The sequence below is a fragment of the Phodopus roborovskii genome, unplaced genomic scaffold (genome assembly GCF_943737965.1).
Source record: "Phodopus roborovskii unplaced genomic scaffold, PHOROB, whole genome shotgun sequence".
Lineage (NCBI taxonomy): Eukaryota > Metazoa > Chordata > Mammalia > Rodentia > Cricetidae > Phodopus > Phodopus roborovskii.
In genome coordinates, this window is record NW_026126541.1 from 28,149,711 (window position 1) to 28,173,082 (window position 23,372).

At 37.3% G+C, this 23,372-nt stretch overlaps 1 protein-coding gene across 1 annotated transcript in view; it reads right to left on the reverse strand.

Annotated features, from left to right (window-relative positions):
* Nucleotides 1–23,372, reverse strand: part of Uhrf2 (ubiquitin like with PHD and ring finger domains 2) — a 77,655-nt gene that overhangs the window by 26,550 nt on the left and 27,733 nt on the right. The window contains exon 3 of the mRNA XM_051199982.1: nt 18,565–18,824. Coding sequence (XP_051055939.1) covers nt 18,565–18,824 — 260 coding nt within the window. The remainder of the gene's footprint in view (nt 1–18,564; nt 18,825–23,372) is intronic.

Consider the following 23,372-nt stretch of genomic DNA (forward strand, 5'->3'; position numbering starts at 1 on the left):
AACAAAGCACTTTATAGCCTTAAACTTTCAACTCACATAACAAAATTCTTATTTCTTTACTATCCTTGGGTCTTCATTCAAAATATGTTCCATTTCTACCTTGCCTGGGTTTAGAATTCCAAATTGGGTTTCTTGCTACTGTGTACCTTTGGGAAAGCTATTCGAAATCGCTGTGACTATTCCTCATGTATAAAAACATAAACTTAGTGCCTTACCTGGTGGTTTTAAAAACTAAAGGTCCTTTGAGTGCTAAACACAGTACATACTAAACATAAGTTGCTTTAAAAAAAAAAAAAAAAAAAACCTAAAGGAACCTTCTTTGACAAGTGCCATTATATTCATAGTTCTCTTCTTCTACTTCAATGGTCAAACCTGAATGTATAAATAACCAACATTTTCCTCAATATATAAAACTAAGTTAGATTTGTTTGTTTTTTTAGAGATGGGGGTCTCACTGTAGTCCATCCATACTACTTGGAACTCACAATGGAATTATAGATATGAGCCACCAACCCAGCTAACTAGATGTTGTAATTCTTAAAATGTGAGTTCATTTTCTACCTCATTTTAAGGATAAAAAGTTTCTGTTTCATATGGGATTATTTTCACATTATTTTATTAATGTAAAAATTATACTTTGACACCTAACTTTATCATAAGTCTAAAACTTAAAAAACAACAGCGAAGAGCATGTTTCAACAGCAAAAACCACCCTCCATTTGTTCAAGTTTTTCAAAAAGTACATACTCTGAATGTAAACATTTTGAAAAAAATAGAGCTTGAACAAACTTTTTATCCTTATTTGGATGGTTTTTGTAAATCTGAGATAGGACCTTACTTTGTAGCTCAAACTGTTCAACAATTTGCAATCCTCTAGTCTTGGCCTCCAAGTACTGGGATTACAGTGTACCACCCCATTGGCCTCCTATTTTACATAGATAGGAATGAATTCTGAATACTGACAAATTAAATGCTATTGTGATCATCAGGCTTCATGTAGGATTTATGATTATACATTATGTCTCAGAGTTCTTGAGACCATCCATAGGCAAGTGTCACTCTTGGAGCTCTGAACAGCATGCCCACCAAGGACACTAGGATGCTACTCTGTACTTTTTAGATGCTTACTCTACCTATCCCTCCAATCTACTCTGCTCCTTCATACCTTCTACATAGCACATACCAGGAATTATTCTAGCTACATATTTTTATAACAATCCTATGACAGAAAATGCAGTCATTTTATCTTAATCCTGCAGATAAAGTGCAGAAGTAAAATAACTTATTTAGATGGTAACAAGCAGATACTTCAAGCTTATTTTGTTTTAGAACCCATACTCTTATTAAACAAAAGCTGATAAACTTCCTTGTTCTTGTAAGCACATTATACTATGTGACTTTTAAAGTCAGTGTTTTAAACACAGTGACTTCTTAGTATTCATAGCTAATTATGAAGTATAGCTTAACTTGATTTTTTGTTTTCCTGCTGGTAACTTTTCTTCTTGGTTGCTGCTTAGTGTTGTAGATTCTGTCAGTTATAAAGCTCTTCTGTAATTTTTTAGATTTTCTACTAATTATTCATTTGGGATTTTCAAAATTCCTTTCCCAGAATGTTCTTTCTTTTCCAACATGAATGGCCTATGCCAATTCCAATATTTCATGGTGGTATCTCCTTCCATTTTCTATTGTATTAATGGTTCTTATATACTCTACACCTCTTTCTTGGATTAAACACAGCACAGCAGAAATGGCTAACCTGCCCCCTAACACAAATTAACCAAGTCAATCAACCCAGGCCCCATTCACATGCCTACTTCCAAAGTACTCTGGAAACTTAATGTCGGAGCCTTTCTAATGCTCTCCAACGCTAATTCATTTCTGGTCCATTGATTTCAGTTTTTTCTGGAATATTGCCAGGTCCCAAAATTCATCCTAATTAGTCACCACCTGGGAATACCAGGAAAGAGCACAAACATTGTGAAAGATCTTAGAAATACTATAGTTGGCTGCTATCAGCTAACTCAGTTCTTGAAGCTCATCTGAGTTCTGGAGATACAAGGAGGGTGTCCACCAAGGTCACTTATAAAGCATTCAAACAAATGGTTCTTAGCATTCAAAATTTTGTGCTTTCTCTTTTCCTTCCCTTCACTAGGGGTCATTTACTTATTCTCTTACTGTCTTCTTGGAATTTACAGAAAAGGTAAATAAACCAACCAACCCATGCATCTTACTCTGGATGTTGAATTGGAAATATGTGTTTGTCATGTCATGCTGTAGTCTGGGCTTTCCTGGAATTCATTATGTAACCCAGCCAGACTACAAATTAATGCTCCTTCTGCCCACAGACTCCCAGGTACAATAATACTCATAATTTTTAACATATCTTCTTCTTACCACACACCCTTGGCAATCTACTCTTAAGCTCTTATACGTCAAGATCACAGAAATACACATTCTCTCTAGCTTGTACTCCAATTATAGTTTATCACAGCTCTAACAGAGCAAAATGCCAAGTTTTCACTAAGAAGCAAGCAGGTAACCTGTTGGCAGTTTACGGCACTTGGGATATACCACACTGAAGAATATTTGGGTACATTCAGCTCTTTAAGTATTAAAAAAAGAAAGGAAAAAGAAAACACCTGCTTTAATTAAACTACTTTAAAATTTTTTCATTTCTTGTGTATGTTTTGCCACCATATATGCACATGGACCATGTTCAGGTTAAAAAAAAAAAACAAACAGATGCATGCATCTCTCTCTGGGTGTTTAACCTGAAGTATTTATTTGTCATCCAGACTTCCCTAGTCTCCAGAGGCCGAAAGAAGGCAACCAGGGCTGACATTGGAGTTATGTATGGTTCTGAGTCATCTTATGAGTGCTGGGAATTGAACATTGGTCCTATGCAACAGCACTAACTGTTCTTAACCAGAGCTATTTCTCCAGCTCCAATGTTTCTTAGTCAAGTATTATACACAGTAACCACTATACTTGAAATAGATTTTAATTATGCTATTCCCCTTATTCCTAAGAATCCTTGGTCTAAGTAGTTAGGTGGCAAATTCACTGGTCTGTATGCATCACTGTAACAGCCAAGGTTTCAAAATCTCATAAAGAGGGTTATTCATTTATTTTTTTTAATTATTTTTAGTTTGTGTTCTGGTCATAGTTCAAGATCAGGTGGGTTCCATTGAATTCTCTCTGGTGAAGAACTAACAGCAGATTTGTCACAGTGGTGTAGCACAATGATGACAGCATGTGTGAGAGGAAGTGAGCCCATTTTGAAATATGAAGTCAAAAGACTAGGTCACATAAACATTTCAAGGGCATCCCTCCAATTGAGCTAAAAAGTAGGTTCCAACCTATAAAAGCTTGGTCAAAACAGTTCTCATTCTGTCAACAATCAATATGCTTCAACCGTACAAATCCCTGGGTAACAGACATAAGCTATATCCAAACTATATCTGTGGGGAAAAAAACAGTCTATGCAGTGTTAAGAACAATTTACTTACTTAAACTTTTGTCTTCAGTGTTCTTAAAATATCAATATCTATAAGTAGCTAAAATCTTAATTATACCAGAGCTTGATAAAGTCTATTTAAGTGTAGGCAATTGCTAACATAGCCTTTCCTTTTCCACAAGTGTTGAAGTTATTGCAGATTGGTCCAGGCAGCTATTTCTTCCAGCATTTACACTGAGAAAAACTAATGGTGTAAAATACACCAAATATTCTAGGGAAAATGGAAGCTTAATCAACTTCTAAACAGCTTAAAGTATTCATAAGGAACTGGAGCAATGCATCAAGGGCAACATTCCCTTCTACTGTACCAAGAGAGCAATCTTTACTCTTATGGGAAGAAGAACCTAAGATCCTTTCCCGTTTCTCAGAACCTGGAAGTCAAGGAATTATTCCACAGGTCCAAGTAGGTACATCTTGGATTTTATAGCACTTTCATGAGATTCAGATTCCCAATAACATTAAATAAACCAAAAGCTTAAGTTTTCCCAATAAAATTGCATTGAGTTATCCTTTGAGTTATCCTTTGAGCACTTTCATGAGATTCAGATTCCCAATAACATTAAATAAACCAAAAGCTTAAGTTTTCCCAATAAAATTGCATTGAGTTATCCTTGAGTTATCCTTTGAGTTATCCTTCAGAGTATGTATTTTTAATTATCATTAACTAAATGACATCCTTATTAACTAAAAACAACTCATTTTTGCTAACACCTATTGATGAGTAGAGTCTACAGAATTCCATTTCAGGGGAATGGAAATAAGTTTGCATTTAATACTGAAATTTCATTTTAATAAGTGTCTTTTAAGCTAAAAATTCCAAGACTCAAAACTATTAAACAAGGCAGTTACCAATGAAACCCTATTTCTTCAAAAACTGCTTCCTGGAAGAAATGTTGAAATAAGGACACCATTCATCTGCAGGCATGTTCTAATTTAGAAAATCTTTAATGTCAAACTGCATTCAAAAGAAAACATTTCATATTCTAACAGAAAATATGATGATATCCCATATCTTAAATTTAGAGCGTATAGACAACAGGTTATTTAGAACTACTTGTATTGGGATTTTACAAATTATATGGAAATACATCTCATTTTCAAACACATTAGCAATGATGAATTACTATTTTTATAAAGATAGGAACACAATTTAGTTAAATATATTTAAGCCAAAAATACAATAAATACTTACCAAAATAACCTGAATTTATTCAATAGTTTAAAAAGGCAGAGCATTCCACTGTTATTTTTTCAAAGTTAAAAAAAAGACTTCAACTAGATGTTTACAGAAGAAAATTAAATAAAAATGTTTACTTTTTTAAAAAAAAATATTATTCTATGTAATACACACAGTATTAAACTGCCCTGAGATGTTCTCATGGTACTCACTCCATAGACCAGGCTGGCCTTGAACTCAGAAATCCACCTGTACCCAGGGCCTTGTGCTCACTACCCCTGAGCTACATTACCCCAACCCCTGAGTTCTCATTACTGCCATAAATAAGTGCATCCCTTGTTCCTCACCAGAGAAGAGTATTTTGGCATATGATGGTTAATACAGACTCAACAGATGTTTAATTGGTAGAGAGTAAGACTGTCTTAGTGCCCAGCTCTAAATGGGATGGACCTATCACAATCTTCACCCCAAGGCACAAGAGTTGTAATAGAAGAAAGGATGGAAAGATGATAGTAAGAGCTACAAGTAAGGGATGTTTCTAGAACCACATAAACCAGTGTGGTAGTACACATTTCTTATCCCAATATTCACACTCAAGAGTACAGTTAGATGTTCAAAATAATTCTTGACTTGTTTAAAGTAAACAGGATATATGAGACCATGCCCTAAAACAACAAAAAGTTTTCAGACAGGCTTCATCTTTCCCCAATAATTAGGATTTCATATTGTGGGGAAAGTGATATAAATGCCCTCAGAGGTAAATTGTGTATGCTCACTAAGAGTGTTTTAAAAAAAAAGACCTTAAGGATTCAGCAAAATCTAAATCTCCAGATAATAAATATCCCTCCAAATACCATGTTGGTAAGAGTTCTAATAAACAAGAGGTTAATAGTCAAGTCCGGGGAGCTATAAACAACTACTTTTGTACCAGGCACTTTGTTAACTGCACATACCTTATTTTTAGCTGCAGCAAGATGTCAATCACAGCTAATAGCCTAATCTAGGCTGTAATACTGACAAGCTACACATTTCTTCCTAAGATGTCTTCAGCAATTTAGCCTATGTTCATCAACGAATCTTCAGAAGAGACATTAACATCAGAAAAACACATTAAAATGTTAGTATAATCCTCTCTCTCTCTCTCTCTCTCTCTCTCTCTCTCTCTCTCTCTCTCTCTCTCAGGCCCTCTCCACATAAACCTGGCTGTCCTGGAGCTCACTATATAGACCAAGCTGGACCTGAACTCAGAGATCCGCATGCCTCTGCCTCTGCCTCCTGAGTGCTGGGATTAAAGGTTTATGCCAGCACCTGACTTGTATTTATAATTCTGAGAAAGAAAATATCAATGATTTCAATTTTTCTTGATTTGTTTTAAAAGTCTTTCTACCTAAAAAAATCTTAACTATGAAGCATTTATAATTTTTCATATAGATTAAAAATTGTTAGCTCTGACCAGAGTAGAAAAGAACTGAAAATGCAAGGGAATACCAATTTAACCTTGATCTGATTCAAGTAATTTTGTTCCAATGAGTTTCCTTCTGTAGAGAATTCATTTGGTCTGATAATATATAAGATCTAACTTTTATTATAAAGATAGCTTTTCAAAGGACTGGGGGGTTTACATCAGTAGTAGAGTATTTGCTTAGTTTACTTTTGCCCCCAATTCAATCTCCAACCTCCAATATGGGGAGTGAGGAGTTGTTCAATCCTAGAACTCTGGAAACTGTCTAAAGGATCCAGAAATTTGAGGACTCTGCCTCCAAAGAAATGGTTAATTACAACATTAACTTTAGAGTAAGAGTAATTCAACTTTAAAGTGGCGATCAAACGCTTATATCTAAGAATCCCTTTGTTGAGTTCCCCTCAGTGTTAAAGCAGTTTATGTAAGCTCCTGCACTTGTCCTATCCAATGTAGCGCTCATAAGTCTTTGCTCTCTCTTCTCTCCCTTCCTCTTATTTTCTGCTCCCAGTGTCTCTATTTCCTTTTCCTCTCACTCCCCTTTCTAAATGAACTTCTCACCCCCCCCCAAAAAAGCTTAATGTAGTAAGTTGTAAGTAAAATCACAGTTCACTGCACTTGAGAGGAAGAGGCAATCAGATCTCTTTTAAGTTCAAGGTCAGCCACCCTACAAATAGAGTTCAAGGACTGCCAGAACTATTACACAGACAAACTGTCTTGAAAACCACACACACACACACACACACACACACACACACACACACACACACACACACACAGGATGATTGGTAGCCTATCTGAAATATGAAGAGTTCTGAAAATAAAAATTATAGTGAAGACTAACAACACTTAGTGTAACTACTAACTTTACAAATTCTCTTTCAATCTATATTCTCTGTGCATCCCAGTCTACAGCTGAAGAACAACCATTTTGTTTATTCAGTGGCCATATCTCAAGTTAAACCATTCTTTATTTTCAGAGATGTGAAGTTTGGGTGTTCCTGTAGTGTTGTACAGAACCTCTTTCTAGATGAAGCTTTCGCAATAAAAGTTTATCATGACTCAAGTTCTTCAAGTTGAAGATTTAGTTCTCAATTGTTCTTCATGACAGTTTTACATTCTTACATTTTAAATTTTACTCTGAATATGTGCCTGATTGAATAGGTGCTGTTTTAAACACAGGATCTGGAACACAATATTCCACACAGGGAACAACCAGTCCAGTATAACTGTAACACCCCCTATTTGACAGTCACATTCTCCTGCCTCACACAGCTTCTATAGTGGCATTAGCCTGATCTACTTTGGTAGCTGAAACAAGATGACTGTTTGATACCAAGAGTTTGAGGCTAACCTGAACAACAAAAAAGAGCCCGTCTATTTTGTTTCTTTGGCTACATTCTGGTTTATTTTAAAACTAGTGTCTTACCTAGGCCTGGTGGTGCACACCTTTCAACCCCACACTCGGGAGGCAGAGACAAGATCTCTGAATTCAATGTCAGCCTCATCTACATAATGAGTTCCAGGATAGCCAGGGCTACACAGGGAAGCCTTGTCTTAAAATAAACAACAACAACAACAACAAACCCAAACAAACAAAAACCTGGATTCTTGATTTGTGGCTCTGAGGCCTTAAATCCATGATACTCCTGCATCTGCTTTCCACGTGCTGATGTTCCTCATGAATAACTGATTAAACATAAAAAAATTTTTTTAAAAAAGCTTAAAATCTGTTTATGTGGGGCGGCGGGATGAGAGGTGGGGAGAAAGAACTGTGGTTGGAGTTAGAATAAAATTTGAAAACATAAATTTAAAACTCTGTTATTTGTACTACTAGAGCAATACTTTTAAATGCATTTCCCATCCAGAGATGAACTTGTCTGATGATGTATTAAAATCAACGAGTAGCTCATTCTATTTTAGAATTCATTGTTCTAATGGCCACAAAAGCTTAACAAAATTTACTGCCAGCTCCATGTTATGTCATAATGATCATCTTACATGCTTTTACCAGCCTTTTGTTACCAAGGACTTTGTCACAGGAGCTCAACTGTTTCATACATAATATGCCATATTTTAAACAGTTGTTTTCTCTTTGTAAAAGGTGTGATGACATTTATTTTCCACTAAGTTTCTGATATTTGTTTCTCAAAAGTCCAGCTATATAATTATCTTTAAGTTGCCAGATGAAGCATTTCATTCTACCATTTAGGATTTATTGTAGACTTTCTGTGCATGTTCATTTAGACTCACTTCTAGCATTAATTCTAATCAAGAAAAATTTCAACCTAAAAAAACTTAAGCTAAATAAAGGTTTTTGTGTTTTATGTTCTAAAACCAAACTAAATCACACATCCTATACTATTTTGGGGTGGTGGTATTTCTAAACCATTTTCCAGGGCCTCTAAAATTATAAAATTGAATAAACACTGGTTTACTTTGTATTTAATTGTTTGAGGTCCTATTCCTGTGCCTGCCAAATAATAACATGTGTTAGACAGATTAAAGTCTCAGGTAGCAGTTTTCCAAGCTATTTTTTCAGTTTATCAAAATATAAAACTCCAGGCCAGAGAGACAACTCAGTGATTAAGACTACTGGCTATTTACTCCTCCAGAGGTCTCGGGGTCAATTCTCATCACTTACAATGCAGCTCACAACTAGTTGTCTATTGTTACTGATTTCTTTTATGTTTATTTAACTTAAAACTAAAGAACAGAATATAAGATAAAAACCTGAGGTGGGTTACAAGCTACTACAGAAAAGCTCTACCTCTTGCTGTCCTAATGTCCATCCCTAACAAAAACCCAGCCTTTTGGACCAAATGCTCCTTTCAATTGGCTAGCAGACCTAGCCTGCTATTTCCTGTAATATTTCCCCCATTTTGTCTAATTAAGAAGGATAGGTTCTAACTCTAACACAATAAAGCTACATTCAATAAGAACTATCAAGTATTGTCTAAATAGAAAGGAAATAACCTTAACAAGAAACTACAATCAAGAACAATTATCAAGTAAGAAATGGATTCTCAACCTAGTCTATAGGATTAGCAAATTTACAAATTATTCCATTAGCTGTACTTTCCTAAAGAGTCCAAAGTATGCTTTTAGCCAAGATTTGTGAGAACTGTAACTGCTTAGTCTTCAACCCCACCAAAGACCTAAGAAGGAAATAATATTATCTGAGTAAGTAGGAAGTGCAAGCAAGCAACTTCCAAAAATATGTGAGAAATTACAGAAACTGCTGGCTGCCTAGACAGTCACCTAAGGTTCCTCTGCAACAATGGAGCATCCATCTTTGGCCTACAGGCCTATAATACCTGACAGACTTTTTTTTTTTTTTTTTGAGAAGCAGAAAATTTTGAGGGACTATCCTGCATTTTGGCAGTCACCTTTCTTTGAGTCTTGCTTGTTCAGTTTGGATAACATACTGTCAGCAGTTAAGGCAAGGGCAGTTTCTTGCCCTAATGACTAGCTTTTGCCACAAAGAAAAACAAACTCCATATAGAGTTTCTTCGATGCACATCATCCTCTTTAAAAGTAGACAGGTGTGGCCAAGAACAGATGTGTCTCATGTCGAGAAAGTCTAAGCTATTCAAACATTTTACATGGCACATTCTGTAGGTCTTTGAAGTGTTTGAAGATTACCTACCTGAAATATATGTCTGTACAACTAGAAACCTAACTAACATGACTATAATTTTGATAGTTATGCGTGACTATTAACCTGTATTTCCTTATTACCCTAAACAGCTTTAAGGGCTAAAACTTCAAATTGCATAATTAAACAAGCTGTATAGATACAAGCTATATAGATAATACCTTAAGCAAAAATGGAAACAGATGTACAGTATGAGGATGATAACCTCAAATTTGTAACACTATACAAATAGCTTAAATAGAAGTAGAAATCATACAGTGTAATAAAATAACCTAAATTTATACCAATGTACAAAAGTTCATACTAGTGAACTAGGGCCCCATCATCTTTTTGGAGGTTTCAGAGGTCAGTGATAGAAATCTTATTGTTCATTGTAGAAAACTTAAACATATTAATTTCATACACTGTAAATCTCAGGATCATGATCTATTAAATACTTTGGGGATATCCAGGTTTAATTCCCAAGTATATTTAAATTCAAGACTGAAATCACATACAGGAAGCTACATGAAGCCTAAGTTAGTACTTAATAATATTAATATCAAAACAGAAAGCTTATATTTTGAGATTGTACTTATAATTTAGGTAAAGTTTTAAAGAGTCAATAAATTCAAGAGGTATGAGATTAGTGACAATAGTCCCTAGATTTTGGTTTTCTTCTGTCCCAGACCAGATGACTCTTCTAATATGAAATACAGACTTTGAATTTTCTTTTAACAGACATATTTGGGTCTAAAGAAGGAGAGAGCCACACTCCAACTCCAAAGCCAGTTATAGTGATTGAGTCAGGACTACATAAAAACTACCTGTCTAACATGTCTGTACAGACAAAAAAAAAAAAACAAAAACATCCATTTGACAGGTTTGAGAAAGTTTACCCTGTAAAAAGCATTCTATACCATTAGGCCAGATTACTCTTTTTCTTGGTAATTTTTATTTTTCATATGGTTCTCCCTTTTGATATCTCATTTGTCCAAAGGTCTTTAGATTCCTCAGTTGGATGTTTTTTTTTTTTTTTTTATTTTCCTGGAAAGATAAAAACAAAAATCTTCCCAACCCAAATTTGGTGGGTTTTCCCATTCATCAGGTTGAACCACCTCATCAGTTGGTGAACTGAGAGGTCTCTCCTGTTGGAATCAAATCTTTATCAATTCTGATGATAACCACAGCTTTTCTTTTCATGTACAAACAAAAGCAAACCTCTTCTCCAATGTAATACATCTTTAAAATATTCTGTCTGATTTAGTTCAGTGGCTTTTTTTTTTAATTATTCAATGTCCCTCTGCAGATGCTGTTCCCTTTTCATTAACATTGAAAAAACTTTAGTAAGTAAAGCATTGTACAATCTATCTCTAGTGGTCATTATTACACCTTTTTGTTTATTAAGCATTTTTAAAAAGTGCAACTAGATCTTTCTATAACTGCTTGTCCTGTAAAATTATGTGGTATACCTGTAATATGTTTTATGCTGTAACATGCAAAAAGCTTTCATTTTACTACAGACACATGCTGGAGCATTATCAGTCTTAATTTGTACAAGTATCCCCAAGATGGCCATAACTTCTAATAGATGTGTAATTACAGAATCAGTCTTTTTAGAACTCATAGTTAACCCATTGATATTCTGAATATGTAACTGTGTTATGGTTTACAAATTTTAATTTTCTAAACTACAAAATGAAACCCATCCACTTCCCAAATTCCATTTCTTTGAGAACCCTTTGGGTTATTCCTACAAGCAGTAGAGTTATACAGACAACAAGCAGCCTCATAATTTCCTTGGCCTGTTGCCAAGAATAGAAGACTGCTTTTTTCAAACCCTTGCTATTAAACATGCTGTTTCTTATGGAATTATGAGACTTACAGCACATTTCCTACTATATTTCCTACAGCTGATCAATTTCATCATTACCTTATGCAAAGTGGCGTGGCAGACCCGGATGAGATTTGATATATATGGGATGATTCCTATTCCTGTGAAATTAACTCTGAATCATCAGAAATATAAGTTCAGTGGTTTCAATATGTAAAATAACATTTTTTGTTTTGTTTTGTGTTTGTTTTTTGAGACAGGGTTTCTCTGTGGCTTTGGAGGCTGTCCTGGAACTAACTCTTGTAGACCAGGCTGGTCTTGAACTCACAGAGATCCACCTGCCACCACCACCTGGCATATAATAACTCAGCATGTTCAGAATCAGTTGCTATACCGAGAGGTTCTGAAAGAATCTAAAACCATGAGAACAGCATTAATACTGACTTTTGAACGGAATCATAAGGGCTTTGAGCCACTTTAATTTCCTATTCATAACCTGCCTTTGCCGATTTATTTGCATCAACATAGAGTGTACCGGCTCCAGATATTAGTGTTCCCTATACAATGAGAGGAAGGACCCAATTGGTTCTTTTTATAAATCGAGGACTCTTGCATTTGGGATATTTGTTGTTAATCTTTCCCTCAAACTACTGTAAGTTCTTTACCAGTGTTCATTTTCTACCCATAAAAAGTAAATTTCAGCATTAAAAAAAAGATACTACAATTTCTGTTGGTCCCATCCTGTTAGGTAACAAAGACTAATTTCCCTTTTAAAATCTATTCAGAAACCTTTTCTACACAGGTCTTTAATTTTTGATTTGTTTGTGAGGCAAAAATATCCATTCCAGAATGTTATCTTTTTTCTGGATAAGAATTCCAGAGAATGTGTAGACGATAGAATAACCAGGACACAATCAAACTCTGGATCCAAGAGACCCACATGTGCATCCTGTAATTTTCTCTCTGCCAGAGCCAATTCTCTCTCAACTTCCGCCGGTAATTTTCTTAGACTATTTAAGTCCCTGTCACCTTGTAAAGTTTGAAACAAATAAGTTAGTTCTCTGAGTTGTTAATCCAATTGTGGACCAAAGCCAGTTAGTATTTTGGAAGTCATTAAGAGTCCAAAATCGATCTCTTCTGATTTGTACTTTTTGTGGTTGATTTTTTTTTTTTTTTTGTAAACTTATTTTATATCCTGGGTAAATAAATAATAGCACCTCCTCTTTGCATTTTTTTCAGGAGTAATCTTTTTAATATAATAATTTATTTAAATTAGAAACAAGCTTGTTTTACATATTAATCCCAGTTCCCCCACCTCCTCTGTTCCCCCCAGCAACTCCCATCCCATCCCCTTTTTGCTCTCTAGGAGGAGGGTGAGGCCTTCCACAGGGAGTCTTGAAAATCTGTTATATCATTTGGAGCACGGCCCAGGCCCTCCCCCGTGGGTCTAGGCTGAGAAAGAATGGGCTCTCAAAGTCCATTCATATACTAGGAATAAATACTGATCCACAACCAGAGGCCCCATAGACTGCCCAGTCCTGCCAACTAACTCTGTATTCAGGGAGTCAGGGTTGGTCCTATGCTAGTTTACCAGCTATCAATCTGGAGTCCATGAGCTCCCCCTTGCTCAGGTCAGCTGTTTCTGTGGGTTTCTCCGGCCTGGTCTTGACCCCTTTGCTCATCATTTCTCCCTCTCTACAACTGGATTCCAGGAGTTAGGCTCAGTGTTTAGCAGTGGGTCTCTGCTTCTGTTTTCTTCAGCTACTGGATGAAGGCTCTAGGATGGCATTTAAGGTAGTCATCAATCTTATTATAGGGGAAGGGCATTTAAGGTAGCCTTTCCACTATTGCTTAGATTGTTAGTTGGGGTCATCCGTGTAGATCTCTGGGCATTTCCCTAGTACTAGATTTCTCCTTAGACCTATAATGGCTCCCTCTATTATGTCATCTCTTTTCTTGCTCTCCTCTATTCTTTCCCTGACTTAATCTTCCTACTCTCTCATACTCACCTCTGCCCTTCTCTTTTCCCCCCACTCCATGCTCCCAATTTGCTTAGGAGACCTTGTCCCTTTCCCCTTCTCCAGGGGACCATGTATTTCTCTCAGGAGTAATTTGTAATCCCCAGTAATGCAATATTTTCTTTACTTCCTTAAACATTCCTTCTAAGATACCTATGTTTGAATCAGCTAGTAAGATTATCATCCATATAACAACAAATTATGGGTTAAGGAAACTGAATTATTTATAACTGTTGTAGAACATATTGGTGGCGGTGGGGGGGGGGCTGTTTGGCATCCCTTGTGGGAGAATTTCCCATGATAACTTTTAACAATCTGTAATTATAAGTAGGTATCATGAAGGCAAATTTTTCTCTATTCCATTCTTGTAGAGGTATAGTAAAGAAACAGTCTTTTACATCAATCACTACACTAGACTATCCTTTAGGCAATAGAGAAAGCAGGGTGTAGGAGAAACTTCGGCCAGCCTACCCAAGCAGCAAGCGCCCTGCCTCCAATGCCCAGGCCATCCTGAGTGTATGGCAGACACTTTCTTCCTGAGCCAAGGCTGCCAAGTCTGGCTAAACGCCCAGGAGAGACACCTGACCCAGAGACCAATGAGGAAAGGACAACGTAGCAGAGTCAGCCAACTGAGCCAATGGGATCTTGGGAGGGGAGTATGAAGGCAGCTCTAGCTTCCTTGAGTCTGCAGCACAATCTGATACTCACTGACTCCCAGTGCCTGAGTTGTTGCTGCTGAGTCTTCTCACCCCCTCCCACAAGGGGTGTCTGAACAGGGTATCCCTCAACAGCACAGGAATTCCAGGTTGTAGAAAGCCCATCAGTTGAATAACTTTATGGCTCTCAAATCTGTTAACATTGTCGATTTTCCAGCATCTTTTTGATGACAAATACAGGAGAATTTCAAGGACTGTGGACTCTTCAGTGTTGTTGAGCATTTAGCTGCTCCTACACCAGCTATTCTAAGGCCTGTAATTTTTCTGATGTCAAAGGCTGTTGTTCCACCCAGAAAGATTTAACAGTTAACCATTTTAAAGGAGTTGTTGGCACTTTTGAGAAGTCACCAGCTGTTGGATCTTGTTTATGCACAACTTTAAAACTTTTAATATTTCTCCTTGAAACATTCTCTACTTTATGGTTTGTTTCTGAAACTGGAAGAATGTTTTCTATGTCCTCCACTGCTGTTATAAATCACATCCCTGTAAGTTCATTGCTACATTGGTCATATACGGTTTTAATTTTTCTCTCTGTCCTCCAGGTCCTACGCAGCCAACTCATCTTGCACTTTATTTCACCTGAGATGATAAGTTTCAACCTCTAGAAGCTGAATGTTTACCCCATAGAGGTCAATCTGGATGCCAAGATTTTGTCACAATTATAGTTACATCTGCCCGTGTCTATTAGAACCTCAGTTTTAATGCCATTCATTTGTATTGATAACCGGTTTTTGAGTATTTATAGAAATTTTCCAAGGCATTTGTTTTATGGTTTCTCTTGGAAATTTTATTTTATCTTCTAAAGCTATTCTTTCATTTTTTTTTTTTCCAATAAGCATTAGGAAACTCCTCCATGGAGTTTCTCCCATGATGACACGGAATGACTGAACGAATTTTGACAAGGGGACCTGTGAAAGGACACCCCCCTCCTCCGGTGTTTCACGATGGCAAAGGTATACCTTGCCTGTACTTTTTTAAAGCAGCATTCATTGTTCAATGTTAGCCTTTGCTGCACCTTCTGCATACTCTGCAAGGCTGGGGCCTTCTGTTTCTTCTATTTCTAGAAAACATTGTTTCTAGGAATGGCCTGCCTACAATCCCTTTTTAGATTACTTTGTTTACCACAATTAAAACATGATAGTTTAATTTTTCTTCAAGCATTTGGAAATTACCTCTCCTATCCAACTTTCATCATGGGTATGAGATTTATTATTGACTATAAATGTCAGATCTATTCCTCTATGGATGCTGATCTTACCTTTAAAGGCTACCTCACTGTTTGATGGTCCTAGCTTTATCGCTTTACCAAGTAGTCCACTGTAACTGAGGATCAGATTCCAATACCGCTGCAACTAAATCTTTCCAGTCTTGTAGAATAATTCTGTCCCAAGTGGTCATGAATTTAATACCTGCCTCACAAAAAGGTGAATGCATATCATATCAAACTATTACTTCCTTAATTAAATCTCTTCAAATGTAACATTTCTAAAAGATCCCAGTTAATTTCCTTGGAGAATAGCCTTGGGGATACCTATTATCTGGTGGTCATCCTTGAATGCTATCTGGATAAATTAAAGTTTGTTTTCCAATAACCTTGGGCTACTCCTCTCTAATTTCCACAGTGTACTACTAGTAGGTTGCTTCTCTTCTAAATTCTTCTGTGTGTCTGAATATTTTATTATGTTTTAGTTCATTTTTGTAAGGCTTGTAACTTATTAGCCAAAATGGTATTATATTCGGTAAGTATTTGTAGGGCTTGCATATTATAAGTAGTAACCTTTCCCTTTTTAAAAAAAGATTTATTTATTATGTATACAGTTTTCTGCCTGCATGTATATGATTGCAGAGAAGAAGAGGGCACCAGATCTCGTTATGGATGGTTAGGAGTCACCATGTGGTTGGTGGGAATTGAACTCAGAACCTCCAGTGCTCTTAACCTCTGTGCCATCTTTCCAGCCCCAGTAGTAACGTTTTCTAAGGCTTATATTTACTTGAATTGTGCATTTTTTAAGGTTTGCATAATCAGTCAGATTTTCACTCTCTTTATCAGTAAATATTTATCAGTCAAAACTGTATTATTCTCCTTAGAAATTATTTGCAAGGCTTGCAGATTATCAAAAGTAAGAGGATTAGATTGTGCAGATGTAGTGATGATGTTTGACCAGCAGGTGGAGCAAGTGCAGCATCAGGACAGCAATTGGAGGTTCAGGTAGGGGGAAGCTGCAATGACTCAACACTGGCTGTCCTCAGGCTGGTGCTACCCCTGGTGACAGCATTGGGGAGGTTTTGCCAAGCAGCCAGGCAGCAGGCAGAACTGGCCCCAGAGGTGTGGCTATGCTAAGTACTTTGACTTTCTGCCCACTGCCAGTGACTTGGTAACAACAGCTGCAAAGTTCCAAGTCTCAAGAAGGTCTCCAGTTAAGTGGAGCCCAAGGTGAGCTGAGCTGCCTGAATGTGCATCAGAGAACCCATTTATGCAGGAAAGCAGGCCAAAGGGGCTGGTGGAAGGACGCTCACCCTCCATTACAGACTGGCTCAGCAGTTTGGATGTCTTGCATATTTAGCAGTGGCAAACATTGGGCATCAGATGTTACTGTTCTTTTTGCTTATTTATTATAAAACTATAGAACAAAATATTTTAAGATAAAAACCTGAGGTGGGTCAGGTTTTTTTTCCCCTGGCTTGAAAAGGCCCATGTACCAGTACCCCCTCCCCAGATCACACCCATCCCCAATGAAAACTCCACCTCTTGGACCAAAATGCTCCCCTCAATAGAGTAGCAGTCCAGTGAAAGAATTCCTGTAACTCCATTTCCAGAGAATCCTATGCGTTCTTCCGCACTTTGTGGGCACCAGGCACACATGTGGTACACAGACACACATAAAGTTTTTAATTAAGAAAATACTCTTTTGAGAACTTAAACATTACTTGTTGGCAGTAGACAAGTCTACCACTATAGTAACTTGTCTCCATACCCTATGCTACAGCATTTATTTATCATCACCTCACTTTCTACACTAGCACCAACTCGCCAATACTGCCAGTCCTGGCCAAAGCTACTATCTTTATATGCATTCCCATTGTTGGTCTCCTACCATGGACTAAAATTAAAAGCAGTATGATGACTCATTTGAGATAATTAGTATGGGTAGGTTAGCCAAAACCATAAGTATCAGAAGAGCAAAGATTTTATCTACTTTTGCTTCCAAATATCTTGGAAATTGAGTTTCTGCCAAGTTGTTGCCTTCTTTTTAAAAATTCTATTACTATTCTTAGTATTGTTATCATCATCATCATTATATGTGTATGAGTATTTTTGGGCTACATGTATATCTGTGTACTTCATGCATTCCTGGTTCTCCATAGAGGCCAAAAGAGGTCCTTGGATGCCCTGAAACTATAGTTACAGTTTTTAACATTGAAGCTGGGTCCTCTGGAAGAGCAGTTAGTGCTTCTAACTTCTGGGCATCTTTCCAGCTGCCTCTACTAAGTTTTCTTTTAACCAACTTGTACTAGAAAAACTGCACTCATTCTAAGGTTTGAGTTCATAGCATATGGCAAGAATTTTCTGTGTGCTTAATAATATTTAGTGTATCCAAATAATAACTTTTGCTCCACATTTTTAATAAGAAAATCTGGTGCTAGAATCTGGGCTCTCTAAGCCAAGTTCCAACATAATATTTCAGAATATAACTTTATTTAGACAAGAAGACTGGAGCATGACTGTCAATGCTTATGAGATTTCTTATTTTATGGTTAAGAGTGGTGAAAAATGTCTAAACTATGTGCATAATCCTGTGAATGTATTAATAAAAAAAGCAACAAATTATTCCCTTCAAATGAGTAATCACTGTAAATTATCAAAAAAGCAGTTTCTGTATTTTTTCCTCATTCTGATATCTAATATATACTATAAAATGCTTCCTAAGATATTAAATATAACCAACAGACAAAGAGAAACCTGAAAGTCCTAAAATAAGCCAATAGCAGGATGATAAAAACAAGTCACTTAAAAGCCAGAGATGACTACCAGTTAAAGGGCCCTTACTTGTTAGATAACAATCACTAAGCAAGCAGAAACAAAAAGATTGAACATGACCTCTAAATAACTTCTTCAGAAAGACTATTCAAAATAATCTTGAAATGCAAAGCTTTGCTTCTATACACGAAAACATGAATGAAGTCCTCAATAATATGAGCACTTACTCATCATACTCGATATGATAAATAACGTCTTCATCAGCAGCAACAGAGTCTGAATTAGACGTAGAGGGTACATTGTCCAATTTATTTGTGTTCTCTTTGGAATTATGATTTACATTTCCATTAGTCCTTTTATAAGAATTGCCATTCTTCAGTGGAGTTTTGCCACGTGAATGTCCATCAGAAGCTCTAGTAACACTATGTATATGTGCTTCAAACCAAGCACCAAGGCCGGCATCTCTGGCATCCACCAATTCATTTACCTAAAAAAAGTTTAAAATTAGTTAATGAAGCTTAATTTCATCTATTGCTTCAAAAACTTCAATATAACTCATTATATGGGAGTTATTATTTTACAGTAAACAATATTTATCACTACTCATGTTTGAAATGATTACAAATTAGATCATAGCTATTCTTTTAAATTTTGTTGTATCATCTAATCTTGATATTTACTAATATAAAAGTTGAACCTCTTCCCAATTTCCTCCAGTGAAGATGTTTTAATTCTTTCCTACCCATGTCTACACTCTACTTTTGAAAACAGTGATTATGTATCTAGGAGTCATGTAAGAACACCACCATTACAGAACCAGCACTTTTAGATATTAAGGCATCAATTTGTTCTATTAATTTCTTCATAACCTGTAAAATAACTTACATGATCAGTTCAAAAAGAAGCTAAGTGAAAATAAAACTTGAAAAGGAAAGAATTATTCATAAATAAAAACAGGAAGAGTCTGCTAAAGTAACAAATACAAATTGGGGAAAGTTCTACCTTACTCACTGAGCAAATATGTCCATTTATTACTTCAAAGAACAAAGACAAAGTGTATAGAGAGATGTAAGACAGAAGATGTCCAGTAATGATCCAGATCTAACCAACAACTTATATGTAAATCAGAATTAAGAAACAGAGTTAGGTTAAAAGATTTCTTGTAGTACTTTCTGTTGGATTGGATTTGTAAAAAGGTAATAGCTTAAATTTGATTTTATCATGGAATATCTTGTTTTCTCCTTCTATGGTTACTAAAAGTTTTGCTGGAAGGAAGACTTGTTGGACACAGAAGTGTCAGGAGAACATGGCCCACAGACATCAACCAAGTAGGGCTTGCAAGGGCTGACAGAGACTGAAGCAACAATCACAGAGATTATGTGGGTCTGTGGTAGGTCCTCTGCACATATGTTGTGGCTGTTAGCTTGTGGTTTTGGGGGACTAGTAACAGAGGATGTGTGTGTGTGGGGGGGTGTCTGACTTTCATTTGCTCTTGGGACCCTTTTCCTCCTACTGGGTTGCCTTGCCCAGCCTTAATATGAGGGTGTGTCCCTAGTCTTTCTGTATCTTGTTATGCAGTATTTGGTGGATATCCCTAGGAGGCCTGCTCTTTTCTGAAGGAAACCAGAAGAATGGATCTGGATGAGAGGGGAGGTGGAGGGAGAAACTGGGGGAAGTGGAGGGAGGGGAAAAAGCAGTCAGGATGTTCTGAAAACAAATACACTATTCTAAAAAGGTGGGGACACTGGTAAAAGGCAGAGGTTTTATTTATTTATTTCAGGTAAAAGAGAAATCTCTTGAAACTTTCTTTTTTAAGTCTTTACAAAAAAAAAAATCTGAAATTGCCAACACATGATCATCTCATCAATCTAGCTTTCCCTTCAAGGCAAAAGAAACTGCTTAATATAATTCTAACAGATGGTGATGGCCAGTTTTTATTGTCAACTTGATAAACCTAAAATAACCTGGGAAACGAGAAACTTGAAGCAAGAAATGCTTCAATCAGATTGGCCTGTGGCAATGTCTGAGACATTATCTTGATTGATGAGTGATGGAGGGGGTCGTAGCCCACTGTGGGAGGCTCTATCCCTAGGTCAGCAGGCTTGAGATATAGAAGAAAGCTAGCAGAACAATTCATAGATCCAGACAAGTTAAAACAAAACAAAAACAAAACAAAAAAAAAAAAAAAAAAAAAAAAAAGAGGGCTGGGAGGGGGAGGGCACACAAATCTCAATGGGAAGGGGAAATAGAATAGATATTCAGGTGGACCGAGGGCAGGAACAGGAAGGACCAGGTTGGGGAGGGTAGAGAGAGAGAATACTGAGAGTGATAACTGGAACTGGGATGAATTTCGGGGTGAGATAGAAACCTGGTGCAATGGAAACTCCCAGGAACCTATGAGGATAACCCTAGCAAAGACTCTTAGTAATGGGGGATAAGGAGCATATCATACTCTGTAACCAGGCATGGCTTCCAGTGGAGGGACTGGGACACCAACCTAGCCACAAAACCTTTGACCTACAATTTGTCAGGCCTGCAAGATGTGCTGGAGTAAGAAGGGTGGAGAAGAAATTCTGAGAATGGCCAACCAATGATTACTCAAACTTGAGACCTATGCCACAAGAGGGAGCCCACCCCGATACTGCCTGTATGGCCAGGAACCAGAGGCTGGATAGCCCAGAGTCCTAGGATAAAACTAAACATAACTGGCATAAATAAATAAGCAAACAAATAACTAGGTGTCAATGAAATGATTCCTAATTACATTCTGCTATATACATAGATAAGTGGTAATTCCAATTGTCATCAGAGCAACTTCATCCACTAAGTGATGGGAACACATCCAGAGACCCACAGCCAAACACTAGGTGGAGTTTGGGGAATCCTGGGGAAGCGGAGGAGGAAGGATCATAGGAGCCAGAGGAGTCAAGGACACAGAAAACCTACAGAATCAACTAACCTGAGCTCACAGGGGGTACACAGAGACTCAATCAACAATCAGGAAACCTGCATTTTGATACAGCTTTCTCTTAATTATTAACTATTAACTATTAATTTGTGTATCTTCACATAGCCTTATCTTAACAGAGAATGCCTGGGCGACTAACCTTGCCAGTGACTATATGGTATTTCCCTCTGATTCTCCTCATCTGGTAGCCCTGCCTATATTTCCTGCCTGGGTACTGGTCAATCAGCATTTATTCATCAACCAATAAGAGAAACATACAGAAGGACATTCTCCATCACCTCTGCATATATGTTAAGGTTGTGTAGAGTGGTCTTGTGGTATTCCTAACACTGGGAGCAGGACTGTCTCTGACTCCTTTGTCTGCTTTTTGAACCCTTTTCTTCACACTGGTTTGCCTTGTCCAGCTTTAATGAGGAGAAAGAAGGTACTTAGTCTTATTGCAACTTGTATGCCGTGTTTGGTTTATATCTCTGAGAGGGAAAGGAGGAGGAGCCTGTCTGATGGAGAGAGGTGTTAAGTGCTATTTAAAGAAAATTTCAATTCAAGGCCACATAGCAAAGCAGCAGGTTTGCTCAAGAGACAGAACAAACTAAGAGGAATCATAGCCCAGTGCCTTTACTGTGTCTTCTTTGGGACAACACAGGGCAGCAGGACAAATGATCAAAAATTAGTGAGTGTGAATGGGCTTCAGTGAGTAACAATGGGCTTCAGGCTATTGGGGAGGTCTCTAGTTGTCTGACACCTTGCCACAGATGATCAAAACAGGATACTGTCTTAATGTGTGTGACAGATTAAAGAGGATGGTTGGGATATGGACTCAGAATTACCTACTGTATATGAAAGACATGCTTTCTTTTTTTTTTTTTTTATTTTACATATCAATCCCAGTCCCCTTTCCCTCCCTCCCTCTTTCCCTCTCTTCCATCCAACTACCCTCCTCTCCCTCCCACTCCACATGTAGGGCGATGCCTTCCAGGAGGGTCATCTAAATCTGTCAAGTCATTTGGAGTAGGGTCTAGGTCCTCCCTCCTGACTCTAGGTTAGAGGAGTATCCCTCCATGGGGAATGTGCTCCCAAGGTCTTTTTGTGCACCTGGTTCCACTGTCTGAGGTCCCTTGGACTGCCCAGGCCTTCTAGTTAAGACCCATGTTCAGGGGGTCTGAGTCAGTCCCATGCTGGATTCCCAGCTATCAGTCTGGGGGCTCATTAGGACATGCTTTCTAACAATGTGCCACTTATTTGTAGGAATTCACAAAACAAAAAGAAATTCTCTAGTTCTAGGAAAGACAGTCTCTTCCCTGCCAATAAGGTTACTTTACAGATGCCCAAATAGCAAAACAATGAACAGTATTTTATATAGTTAAAAACTACACAATATATATGAAAGAAATGAACAGTTATTTAGGACTAGAATTTGGGATGGAGTGGAAAAGTCACTCACATGAACCTGTGATGAAGAACTGAACTTAATTCTTATAAACACACACACACACACACACACACACACACACACACACACATCTATAAGCACAAAGTGTGGTAATACACACTTGTAATCCCACAAGGTTTAAACATACATGTCTATTTGTACCTTGAAAGACTGATTCAATCTTGTGTGGATCTGGGTGGCCTTGGACTCAGAGATCCTGTCTACCTCTTAACCCCAAATCCTAGCTAGGATTAAAGGTATGTACCACTACCTCCTAGCTTCTGGCTGCTGGGATTAAAGGTGTGTGCCTGGATTCTATGGCTTGTGGCTGACTCTGCTTTCTGAATCCTCAGTCAAGCTTTAATAAATCATAAATATCACTACATATGTGTTAAAAGGGTCACAAATAAACCTTTCTTTGAAAGATGGTGGTGTGTGCCTATAATACAAGTTCTCTCAATACTGGGGCACACAAAAAATACAAGGTAGCTTGGGCTCTTGTCTTAAAATGCAGAAAACAAGCAAGCATACACATGCTCTACCGTACTATTGAACTACAGAATTATCTAAAACAAACAAATGAGAAAAATTCTCTTCACTGTGTGCTCATGCTCTGAACTTCTAATTCTCTAGCTTCA